Source organism: Nesoenas mayeri (assembly GCF_963082525.1).
Source record: "Nesoenas mayeri genome assembly, chromosome: 8".
Taxonomy (NCBI): Eukaryota; Metazoa; Chordata; class Aves; order Columbiformes; family Columbidae; genus Nesoenas; species Nesoenas mayeri.
In genome coordinates this window covers 32,099,581-32,111,700 of record NC_137554.1, presented here as the reverse complement: position 1 = coordinate 32,111,700, position 12,120 = coordinate 32,099,581, and the positions used below count along the sequence as shown (strand labels likewise).

General features: G+C 51.7%; 1 protein-coding gene across 1 annotated transcript; it reads right to left on the bottom strand.

Annotated features, from left to right (window-relative positions):
• Window positions 1-338: 338 nt before the first annotated feature.
• Window positions 339-12,120, bottom strand: BTBD19 (BTB domain containing 19; the record flags this gene model as incomplete). Its single annotated transcript, XM_080349275.1, has 8 exons — window positions 12,011-12,120; window positions 9,859-10,096; window positions 9,402-9,455; window positions 7,806-7,865; window positions 1,363-1,431; window positions 917-1,048; window positions 594-719; window positions 339-473 (listed from the first exon to the last, which is right to left on the bottom strand). The coding sequence occupies exons 1-8, from the start codon at window positions 12,097-12,099 to the stop codon at window positions 339-341; spliced, it is 903 nt and encodes a 300-aa protein (XP_080205401.1). The 5' UTR covers window positions 12,100-12,120.

The window sequence follows — 12,120 nt, the reverse complement described above, 5'->3', positions numbered from 1 at the left end:
GCTGGGAAAGGGGGAGCTCACCCTGTGTCCCCATCGCACAAGGGACCCCTGCAATCCCGCCACCCCTGGGGGTCACTGCTGAGATGTCCTCGCAGCCACACCATGGCCCAGCTCCAACCCTCCCCAGTCCCTGCACCCCTTTTTGGGGTGACCTGGGCATCCTGCCCTGGCCCCAAAGCCGTGTCATGGGGCAAAGGGATTTACTGATGCTCTCGGTCATGATGGCATCTCCAGCAGTGCCCAGCCCTGCAGCCTGCCCCGCTGCAGAGCACTCAGCCAGGGACGCTGCTGCTGCTGAAGCCCCCAGTTCAGGCTGGGGGGACATCAGCTCCCGTCTCCTACTTGGTGTGTGGGTCCAGGTGACGGTGGTGGTCGCGGGGCTTTGTGCCACACCGGGGCCGGTAGAGGTGGGAGGGTACTCCACTGACCTTCTTCAGCGCGTGGGACCGCCAGGCTGCTGCAATGCTCTCCACCTGTGGGGATGGGGACAGGCATGTTGCCATCAGCACGGCCACCGTGATCCCCCTTAGCCCTGCAGCATCCTCCAACCCTGCAGGCCAGCCAGGGCACCCCGAGGGGCAACAGCGGCTCACCGGGATGAGCAGATCCCGCTGGTTGTGGCTCTCCAGCGTTGCCAGCTCGCTGGGTGCCAGCAAGGGCAGGCGCAGCTCCCGCACGGGCAGAGCGGCCACCTCAGGCACTGGGCGCTCCAAGACGGCCTATGGGATGTGACAGATGGGGCTGGTGATGCACCAGGGGTGCTTGGGGGAGGGGGAACCCAGATGCCCATCACACAATCTTGCGCTCAGGGACAGGGTGCCTGAGTTCCCTGCCTGGGCTGGTGGGGTCTGAGCACCCCTGGGTGGCTTTGCCTGGGGGTGTTAGCCAGGACCGATCTCCTCCACCCATCACTCACCGAGCTGACGTGCGCCCACTCCCGCACAGCCTGGACCAGGTCCAGCTCATCCACAGCCAGGCGGTCACTGCGCAGCACCTGTGCCAGCACCGTGTCGGAGAGCTCGTGGAAGCCCCGTGTCCGCACCACCTCCTGCCAACACACCGCAGCACCAGGGCGCTGGTACCAGGACCCCACACTGGCCCCCCCCACATCCATGGGCCATTAGACCCATCCTGGTGCCATCCCTGCCTGACCGTCCATCATTCCCCCACCTGGACCCTCACCTTTGGCACCCCAGTACCCCCTAGCCAGCCTTTACCTGGCATCCAGCATCTTCTCCCCAAACATTTACTCCCTTTTCTCCCCTGTCCAAGACTCCAGCCACCTCATTCTTAGTGAAGCCACTCCCCTGCCCCATGCTGTGTCCCCCAGTGCTCCCCATACCATGCTCCCCACAGCCATACCGCGGTGCAGCCCTCGATGAAAGCCAGGCAGTGCTGCTGGAGGTCTGCCAGCCCGTAGGTCACTGCAGCCTGTGGGACAACACAGACACATGCAAGGGTCTTCGGGGCAGGAGGACCCCACACCCAGAGCCCTACAGAGGCACAGGACACAGCCCCGAGGGACTCTCAGAGACACAGGTGAGCTGACAATCCCAGTGCGGGAGTGCCACAGTACAAGTGCTGTGGGGAAGGGGCACGAAGGTCGCCTCCTTTCCTGGCCTGCCCTATGGCAAAAGGTTTGGTGGCTCTACTGCCCACAATGGCAGCAGGCAGCCCCAAAATCAGCATCTGATTTTCCACTGCTGCTTGAGGATGTCACGCAGCCCCAGGTGGGCGAGGAGCCCTGGCACTGCTCTCACAAGGCCACACTGTTGTAATCTCTTAAAAGAATGAATCCTGCCTGAGGTTGCTAACCTCAGAGAGCTTTTCACCTTTCCCATAAGAAAAATGCTTGGAAGGTGCAAGTCTACTTGCTGCAGTCAGAACAGTGATATGAGCAAGACATTTCCAAGGAAATTTGGGATGCTGTATTTCCGCTAGTACGGGCAGCTGAAGTAGCTGGGAAAGCTGATAAAGGCAGAACTGAAACAGAACTTCGAGCTGGTAAGGAAAAAAAAGCAATATCTAATGAAAACGGAAGTTAGATGGGGCTAAAAGACTTTCACAAACAAGTTTATGCTCTATAGACTTTTGTGAGAATGCCGATCAGAACATGATACTCCTGCTTTGTCAGTAAAGAAGGGGCATTCAATGGAATACCGGTTGGTACGAGATTAATCAGTGTGATGAATGTGCACCTGGAAACGCCAAACCTATACACTCTTTAGCATGAAATAATGTTTATTTTATTGTTTTAGACTTGCAAGATGCTTTTTTCTTTGTCCCATCGGATTCAGAGAGCCAGAAGCTTTTCACCTTTGAAAGGGAAAGACCTACCACTGGAAGAAAGACGCAGCTTTGCTGGACCCCTTTGCCACAAGGATTTAAGAACCATCCTGCTTTGATAACATAGTGGTGAAAGAATTAGAAGCTTGGCAGGAATCTGTGACCATGTTGTTGATTCAAGAAGCAAGGAAACTAACTTTGGGACAGCAGATCACTGTATTTGTATCACAGGTGAGGGCAGGTGCTATGATAGCAAATGTTGAAGGATGTGCTCATCAAATAGTGAAAAAAAGGTGTGATATGTTGTAAAATTAATTGTAGGATAGGATGAAAGCCTCCACCTGGGGAAGTAAAAAGACGGAATTTTTCAGGATAATATTGGCAAATTGATTTTTCTGAATTAACAAAGCATAGTAATTATGAATATATTTTGATATTAGTAGACACCTTTTCTGGGTGGCCTGAAGCTTCCCCATGATGGACCAAGAAAGCTGGGAAGTAGCAAAGAACTTACTGAGTGAAATCCTACCAAAGTTTGGGGTTCCAGATGGGATCTTGTCAGATTGAGGCCCACATTTTATAGCAAAAGTACAGGCCATTTCTACTCTCCTGGGGGTAAGATGGGATTTGTATACCCCTTGGAGACCTCAATCTAGTGGGAAGGTAGAAAGAATGAACCAATCTGTATTAAGCCAATTGGCTAAATGGTGTTAGGAAACTCCTGTAAAATGGATAGATGCATTGCCAATCGCTTTACTGAGAATTTGCAGCCCCTCAAGACTAAGAGAAAAAGTCCTTTTGAAATATTGTAAGGGACACCCTACTCAGTGAACCCAACGGGAAAGCTGATCAAACATACATGGAATACACATATGGAATAGCTGTTGTCTTTGATAAATACTTTCTCATTGTTCCATAGGTATATCCAGCAGAAAGCACCTGTGGCATTGGGTGCGCCTGTACCTCCCTTCTGCGCCTTCTGTGACCTCTGTGACTGCACCTCCCTTCTGACCTGCAGATCAAGTCTCTCTTTAGACCTGGAAGGACAAACCTTTGGCCCTGTAAGGTATTGTTGGTAACTAACACAGCTGTGAAACACGAGGGAGTCAATTCTGGGATCCACTGCACCAGATTAAATGAAAGTACAGAGGCTGGATAGAAATCAGAAGAGATCACTCCTTTAGCACAAAACCAGAAGAAAACTTAACGAACCGCACTTGGACTGAACTAGAATTTAATACAGAATTTAATGGTATTCAGGATGTATTACTATTGATTGTAGCATGAGTATTAGCCTGTTTTCTTTGTAGATACCTGCTTAAACATGCATTACAGTTACTGAAGTATTTGCCTCTTATATGGTATCGTAAGTTCACAGACTGTTAAATCAGGAGAATCCAGGGACGCAAAATGTACATTTTATGATGATCCAGAACACCATGTGGGTAGATGACAGGACCAATTGCTGGGTATGCAGACATTTCCTGGAACATTCAAATAAAGGGCTTCCTATATTAGGAATACTCCTTCTCAATAATATAATTTGGGACTACTTTGGGGAAAACACTTAATCTGAATGTTGATCAATCTCAAAGAATCAGGACTGAGTTAGAGGAGATTGGGAAACATATTATAGTCTTTATGTGAGGTACAGAAAAACAATACCTCTTAGAGATTTCAAGAAATTTGGACATGATTGATGTCATAGATTCTTGACTGATGTCCTGGATTCCTGATTGATGGACGTGGATTTAGAATTTGATTGTAATGGTCATATTAGCAGTTCTTGTATTTGTATGTTATGATGCAAGTGTGATAAGTGTTGTGTTGCAATCTCTAAAAGCATTTAGAAAACAGATGTATAGATGTATACAAGTAAGTTTGAAAGGGGGGGAATTGTTGTAATCACTTGAAAGGATGAATTCTGTCTGCAATTGCAAACTTAAAGATATAGAAATCCTTTCAGTTTTAGTTTGGTCTGCTCATAGAACTAAGATGAGTGGCTTGCAAAACACCTAATCATGAACTGTGGTCGCTACTCACCTGGCAGCTTAACTTCTGAAGCCCAAACAATTAGTTGTCTGCTTTAACACGTATCTTAAGACCGACTGATAAAGTGTCCTTTAGCTGAATGTTACTCAGTATAGACTAAAAGGATGATGTAATGCAATATGCAAATGTCTAACCAATTGGCTCTTTAGGGCGTGAACACAGTGATAAGATTTTGTGTATAACGCCTTTTACTTTTCTGCCTGGCACGCTGGCTTTATTCCAGCATCCAGACTTGCGCAACTCTGTAATAAAACAGTATCTCGTCGCCGTGTGCTAAATTTGGCTCATTTGTGTGCACACTGGGTAGAGAACCACGTCTTGGGACAACAGTTGTGGCACCCCAGATGGGACGCTGATAAGAGCCTTGTTGGTCCAGCTCACTGACCCAGCCGGGAGTGGAACCAACTGGATCCCAGTGCATCCCAACCTGTTGATCGGGGACTCCAGCGGTTCCTCTCCCTGGCTGAGCGGTAAGCGGCTCAAAAGTGCAATACTAAGGTCAAGATATTGTCTTGAATAACTGTGATTGTGATTGGTTTGCATAGTTGAACTTGGTGTTGGAGGTTTTTGAACTTGGTATTTGGTTTGCCTATCTGAGATCAGTATTTGGTTTGCATCTCTGAATTTGGTTGCATGCACTTGGTATTTGGAATAAGTTTCCAGGTAAGTCGGCTCCATTGAGGACCATGTTTGGAGAGACTTGCTGCACGTAGAGGTGAAGGAGTTGGCAAACTTGAGCTGAGTGTAGGCAGGCTCAGTATTTGCATATTTGTATTTGGTACCAAAAGAAATCCGTTTGGGGAATCCGTTCTTCTACTGAAATACCATCTTGCTCCTCCTTAAGATGCATCCTTACACATTAGAGTAAATTTGGGATGAAATAAAGTTTGAAATGATATTGTACTCAATTGTGCTTTTTGTATGAATTGGATAATGAGGAAAAAAGGTCTGAATATGGGATTCTAAGTTATAGCACTATGTTACAATTAATGTTGGAAGTTTCAAAAAGTGAGATGAAGTACAGTACTATATGTTAATTTGTTCTTATTGTTATGCAATAATTTTGAGAATTAAAAAAACACAACGAAACATAAGTTGTTAAACTCTGATTCGCATGGAATTTATGCTCTAGCAGGAGATATGAAAAAGCAAACTAAATGCTCTGGTGGTTGTGAAATTGGCATGGGGTGTATTTAAAAGCTTATAGAATATGACCTGATTCAGATCCAGAAAATGAAAATAATAGATTGATGTTTATTATGTTGTTAATTGACATCCATAAGAAATTGCAAAAAGTAGATGGGGCTGAAGGAATGACTGTTGTTCAATTCATAGAGCCATTTTGGTTGGAAGAAACCCTCAGAATCATTGAGTCCCAGCATAACCTGACTCTAGTACTAAACCACGTCCCTAAGAACATTGTGTATATGTCTTTTAAACCCCTTGAGGGATGGTGACTCTGCCACTGTCCTGGGCAGCCTGTTCCAATGTCTGGCAACCCTTTCTGTGAATAATTTTTTCCTAATATCCAATCTGAACCTCCCCTGGTGCAGCTTGAGACCATTTCCTCTTGTCTACTTCAGACCAACACCCTCCAATTAATTGCAATTAACTGGAATCGCACATAAATTGTACAACAGAAGGAATGAAATGGGAAAAAAAAAAAAAGAAGAAAGAAAAAAAAATAAAGAAAATAAGAAAGAAAAGGCCAAAAAAGAAACCTGTGCTGTGCAGCCCCAACTTAAACTCGAGGCCTGCGTTGTGCTGCACGAATCCCTTGGCTGCAGGATAAACTCGGCTCCCACTCCGTACTAGTGATTACACCACCTGTGTGGTCTTGCCTGTATCTAAACTGCAGTGAGAAGCTCTCTTGTGAAGATCTTTCAAGAACAGAGTTGTTTTCTTACAAAAGAGAAAGAAATTGGAAAGCCCACTGCTAAAGGGGCAAAGAAAGGGGGACCTTCCCCCCCCCCAGCAGATGTTCTGCTGCTAAAGAGCTGAAACGCTGAATGAAGAATACTGGGGGTGAATTTAGAGGCTTCCCCACCAGATCCCTGCTTCCAATAAAGCTGGGAAATGAAACTATAGATTTTTTTAAGAGGTACAGGAGCAACTTATTCTGTAGCAAGTAATTGTAAAGGACCTCAGTTTTAGTTCGGTCTGCTTATAAAATGAAGATAAGAGTGGCTTGCAAAACACCTAATCATGAACTGTGGTCACTACTGACCTGGCAGCTTAACTTCTGAAGCCCAAACAATTAGTTGAGTCTTGCTTTAACACCTATCTGAGGACTGTTGGATAAAGTGTCCTTTAGCTGAATGTTACTCAGTATAGACTAAAAGGATGATGTAATGCAATATGCAAATGTGTAACCGGTTGGCTCCTTAGGGTGTGAACATAGTGATAAGATTTTTTTATATAATGCCTTTTACTTTTCTTGCCGGCAAGCTGGCTTTATTTCAGCATACAGGCTTGCACAGCTCTGTAATAAAAGGCTATCTGGTCTCTGTGTGCTAAATTTGACTTGTATGCATATTGGTTAAAGAGCCATGTTTTGGGACAACAACCCTGCGAGAACATGAGGACACCCACCCCATGTGCTCCTTGCCTGGACACACAGCCAGCTTAGAGCCCCCCACTACAGGAAGAATTTGGGGTGCTCCCATCCTCCCCAGCCCTAGGCAGCAATGCTCACCCCAGGGTTGGCACTGCCCATCTGGGCACCAGGAGGACATGTCCCTGTCCTCACACATTGGCAGCCCTCGGGTGCAGGGTGTTCGGGACCAGCACAGGCAGGGCGAGTATCACCTCCCCCTGCACCACAGCAGGGGACCAGCTATGACGCAAGTGGGGAGGGAAGGAGAGATGTTTTCTTCAGGCTTGTTTTGTTCTGGGGTTTTGGGGTTTTCTGTTTATTTCCTCCAGGCCAGTTTTAGCTCTGTTTACACCACAGTGGTCTGGCACCGTGTTCAGTGAGAGCTTCTCTGCTCCAGCGATGGCATCTCACCCTGAGAGCATCACTGCAGACAGTGGGAGATGGAACAACTGCCCCTTCTCTGGGGAGCATCCTTGGTCCCACCAGGCAGTGTGTCAGGACCCTTGAGACACCACCAACCCCCCAGGTATTTTTAGGTGCCCCAACTCTCAGCAGTGGTTTTGGGACTGGCCTCAAAACCGTGAGAGCTCCTAGAAACACTATGCCTCCCAGTTTCAAATGAATGATGGCAAGGTGCTGGCACTGGGAAGCTCTGGCCAGCCCTGTTTGGGGCAACACAGCACCAGGACATTTCCCTGCCAGGCTGTGGTGACCCTGGTGGCCCTTGCAGAGATGTGCCCAGGAGCCGGCAGAGGTGGGTGGAAAACCCTGTCCCATCATCCAGCCAAGAGCAGGAGGGTCGGGCTAGCTCCTGTCCCAAAATCAGATGGGTTGTTCTAACCCTCTGTGTCCGCACTGGGATCACACTCACCTGCAGGGCCTCGCAGACCTGCTCCACGCTCAGCGTGTCCTTGATGAACTTGACACAGAGCTGGAAGGCAAATGGGGAGAGAGTGAGCAGAGCAGGGACCCAGTCCTGTCATCCCCCTTCACGAAGACTCTCAGCATTCCCTGAACCCCCAGGACATGGGGTGGAGGCACCTCCAGTCCCCCAGAAATTTGTAAGACAGTTACAGTCTGTGGGTTGAGAGTTCACAGCATAGCATGTGGGCAGGAAGCCTGGGCACTGGTTCAGCCACGAAGCAAGCATGATGTGACCAAACCCCAGCTGACCTCACAGCCCCAGGAGGGCTCACATAATTCTGGCCACAGTCACCAGCCATGTCCTGTAATGGGGTCAGCCCCGGTGCCAGCTGCAGTGCACTTGGGACCCCAGTTTTGCCCAGCCCTGCCTGCCATCTGCTCTCTGCCTGTGACTGCCGGGGGACCAACGTGTCCAGCTGCAGCCCAAACGTGGGAGATGCAGGTGGGATGCAGCCCAATAGGCACATCTGTTGCGGAGCAGGACCTCTATTCTGCCCATCTCAGCTGCCTACCATGCAAAAAGGTCACAGCCCCTGGGGAAGCCCAAGGGGATGTGACATGCAGGGAGAAGCTGTCAGCTGGAGCAGAAGGGCCCTGAGTCACTGGCAGGAGGGACACGAGGTCACCCTGCAGCTGCCACAGAGCCACGGGATTCCCCCGCTGTTCTTGGACAGCCCCTTTCCCCCCGCCACCCCTCCTCTATGGTTCTCCCCACTGCAAGTCCTCCCCCGAGAATGCATTTGCTGGATGGTGGGGTGGGACTTCTGTGGCCAGAGCACTGGGTTTCCTATATGCAACACTCCTTATGTTCTTTCCATGCCCAGACAGCTGTTTGACAGCCCCGTGACACATCTGGGGTTTAGCTGAATTTGTCCTAAACGGGTGATAGGGCAGGTCCTGTCCTGCCACCCTGGTGCATGACAGCTCGTGGTTCCTCAGCTCCTCAGAGAGGTCCTTCCCTGGCACAGCGAGGAGGGAGGGGAAATCCAAGCATGAGATGACGGGTCACGCGATCAGCCGAGCTGTGATTCAGGAATCACTCTGATGACGTGGCCCAGTCACCCTCCCGAGCGCTGAGCTGCTCCAGCTCCCTGCCTCCTTCTCCTCCAGTCCTCCTTTTTCTCCCTGCTGCCTTCCCAAAACGCATCCCCTTGGCAGCACACAGCTGGGATGCTGAGTGCTCCCCAGGACCAGGGCTTTCCCTAAGGCATCATCCTGCCAGGTGACCAGAGGACACGGGTGATGGCATCGGGGCTTTCCTGCTGCTCTTTGCCTACAGGAGACATAAGACCCCATGTCCTTCCCTGGGATTCCCCAGCCCATATGGGGCTCTCAGATGGTGCTGCACCCCCTCAAGGGGGATCCCACTGGAAAGACCCTCTGGGATCAAGAAGCAGGGGCTGAGCCTGTGATGGACCTGGGTGATGCACCACGCTGCTGTCCTCAGAGCCACCTCCAACCACCAGTCATGTAGGGACCATCTTGGGGTGCTCCTCAGCATAGGGCCAGTTGGTGAGCACCCCTAATCTAAACAGGGCCATACCTTGCACAGGTCCTGCAGGCCATACTCCACTGATGAGGTCAGCACCTCCAGCACCTGCAGGCAAGCGAGACTTGTGAGCATCATGGACAAGCATGGCAGCCTGGGGGCCAAGGGCAAGTGTCCTCCTGCCTCTGTGGGAGCTCCCAAGTGGGGCATTATGGGGGGAAGGAAGGGGCTGCCGCATGAGGGTGCATGAAGGTGTCCTGCTCTGCTGTCCCCGTTCCCAGCATCCATGGTGTGCACAGCCAGCTGTCCCAAGGCTGGGGCAAATGTGTGGGACAAGGCGCTGTAGACTGTGCTGGGCTGAGACCCCACACACTCATTGCACCGTTAGCCAACCAGAAAGCATCTTGCAGAGAATCCCCTCCACCTTTGGCACCCCAGGAGCTGCAAAACACCCCCTACACCCACATCCCTACCTGGTCCCTCCCATACCCACAATCCTGTCCCCACTCACGATCTGGCTGTTGAGGTTGATACTGTTGGTGTAGAGGAACTCGATGACAGCCAGGAAGACCTCAGGCTGCACGTTGCCCAGAATGAAGGGGCCCTGGGACGGGATGTTACTGGTAGAGTCCTTGCTGCCTGTCAGCCCCTGGCTGAGCATCCCCCGAAAAGCCTGGCAGCGGCACGCCAGCACACAGCGGTGCGCAGACACCTTCTGCTGCTCCCGGCCCACCACGAACGTCACGTCACTGTGGGGGAGAGGGGACAGTGAGGGATGGTGTGCCCTGGGGCTGGGACAGGGCACACAGGCAGGGACTACTTAGGTGTCCATCACAGCAAAGCAGTGCCAGCAGTGGGTCCTCTGAAAGACACAGACAGCCATTGGTGCTGGCACAGAGCAGGGCAGGGAAAGGCCTTGGACAGCTGGAGAAAGTGGCTTTCTCTTTTGGTACAGAAAAGTCAGGGAAAGCGTGGCTGCCACCAGGTTCAGCCTCCTTGACTCACAGGCACTGACTCATAGGCTTAAGGACATGATGCGTCTGGCATCACTGCCTGCAAGGCTGGCACTGATCCTCTCTGCACCTATGGAACAGGTCAGCCTGCAATGCACACTGGAGCACTGGTCTCCCACAGCCACCCCATCACAGTTCCTCAGCCCCATGGCCCCGAGAAAGGGAGGCAGGATCAGGGGAAAGGGAGCAGGCAAAGAGCAGGGACTCTCCAGCTCACGTGTGCTGTGCAGCCATGGCCCCTCCAGCCCCTCATCCCCTCCTCCTCTCTTCCCCCATCCCAGCAGGGCAGTGAGCAGAAGACATGCCACCCAAATCCTAGCTGCCACAAAGCTGTGCACAAACCCACCACTCAGCCCTCAGAGTGTCCAACAGACGATGTGCCCACCAGAGGGAAAAGCACCAAGGCCATCCCACATGTGTATCAGGATACACCCAGCTAGGCTGTGCTGGGCAGTGTGAGCAGAGTCCAATAGATTCTCCGTGACTGGTACTACAAGGAAGAATAAAATGAACTGCTCCATAGCTATGGCCCACAGGCCAAGTGGGGCAAGCAGGGTGCAGGCTGCAGTTATGGGATGCAAGGGCTGGCATGCAGTCTGCAAGGACGCAGAATGGATGTGGGATGAAGGCTGCAGGATGTGGGATGCAGAACGAAGGATGCAAGATGTGGAGGCAGATTGCAGGATGTAGAATGAAGACTTGCCAGAGGAAGAATGCAAGATGAAGCTGATGGATGCAGAGTGCACATTTCAGGTTGCAGGATGAAGGTTGCTCAATGTGGGCTGAGGGATGCAGGACAAAGGGTGTGGGACACATGCTATGAGCAGCAGGATGTGGTCTGGCGATGGCCAGGCTCTGACAGATGCTTCCTCAGTGCCTGGAGCTGTGACTGGGCAGTTTTCAGTGGGATTTCTCTTCTGAGTGGCCAAAATTTCAGCACAGTTGGGGATTTCCTCAGAGAGCATTGACATTTGTGTCAGGCCTCAGCATTAAGAGTGAGAAGAGGACCACACAGCCACCCAGCTGCCAGGTAGAAGGTGCTGTATAGGCAGAGGGTAGCTGAGGTAACAGCTCCACATGCCTCCATGAGAAGGTGTCAGGGATACTGTGCACAGCAAGCAGGGCCAGCTGGGCTGCCACCTTCCCTCCAGGGTGCAGGGATGCTGGAGATGTTGAAAGGAAGCATGGGTGAAGCTGGGGTGGAAAGGAGATGAGCACAGTTGGCTGCCCCTGGGGAGCACAGCAGCTGCAATACCCCAACTCCTTGCAAGGGCAGGAGCCCCAGCACAGGATTTAGCTTGGGACACCACCCTGCTCCAGTGGCACGACACCTGGGACAAAAAGGGTCAACGTGCACAAAGGGACCTTCCCTCCTCCAGAGAGGTGGTGGCCACCCCAGGGGGATGCACCGGTGTGGCCCTGGGCTCTCTCTGCAGTGCAGAGGTGGGGGGAGTGTTGCAGAAGCCATGCGGGGTGCCCTGGGGTGTGCGCTCACCCTGCCGGTCCTGGCAGCTGCCCAAGGCTCCCCGCATTGCCCGCTGTCCCTAAACCCTCCTGGCAGTGCTCGGGGCCATGGGAACGCAGCAGGAAGAGGGTGCTGGGGTCTTTGGCACGGTGGGGGTGCATGGCAGCCCTCTCCCGGCCCCTCACCTGAACTGGGGGTTGTTGACCAGGGTGCGGAGCGCAGCGGTGAAGGCGGCCGCTTCGCCCTGCAGCTGCGCCGAGCAGGGTTCGGCCATGGGCTGCCTCGGGGCGGGCGG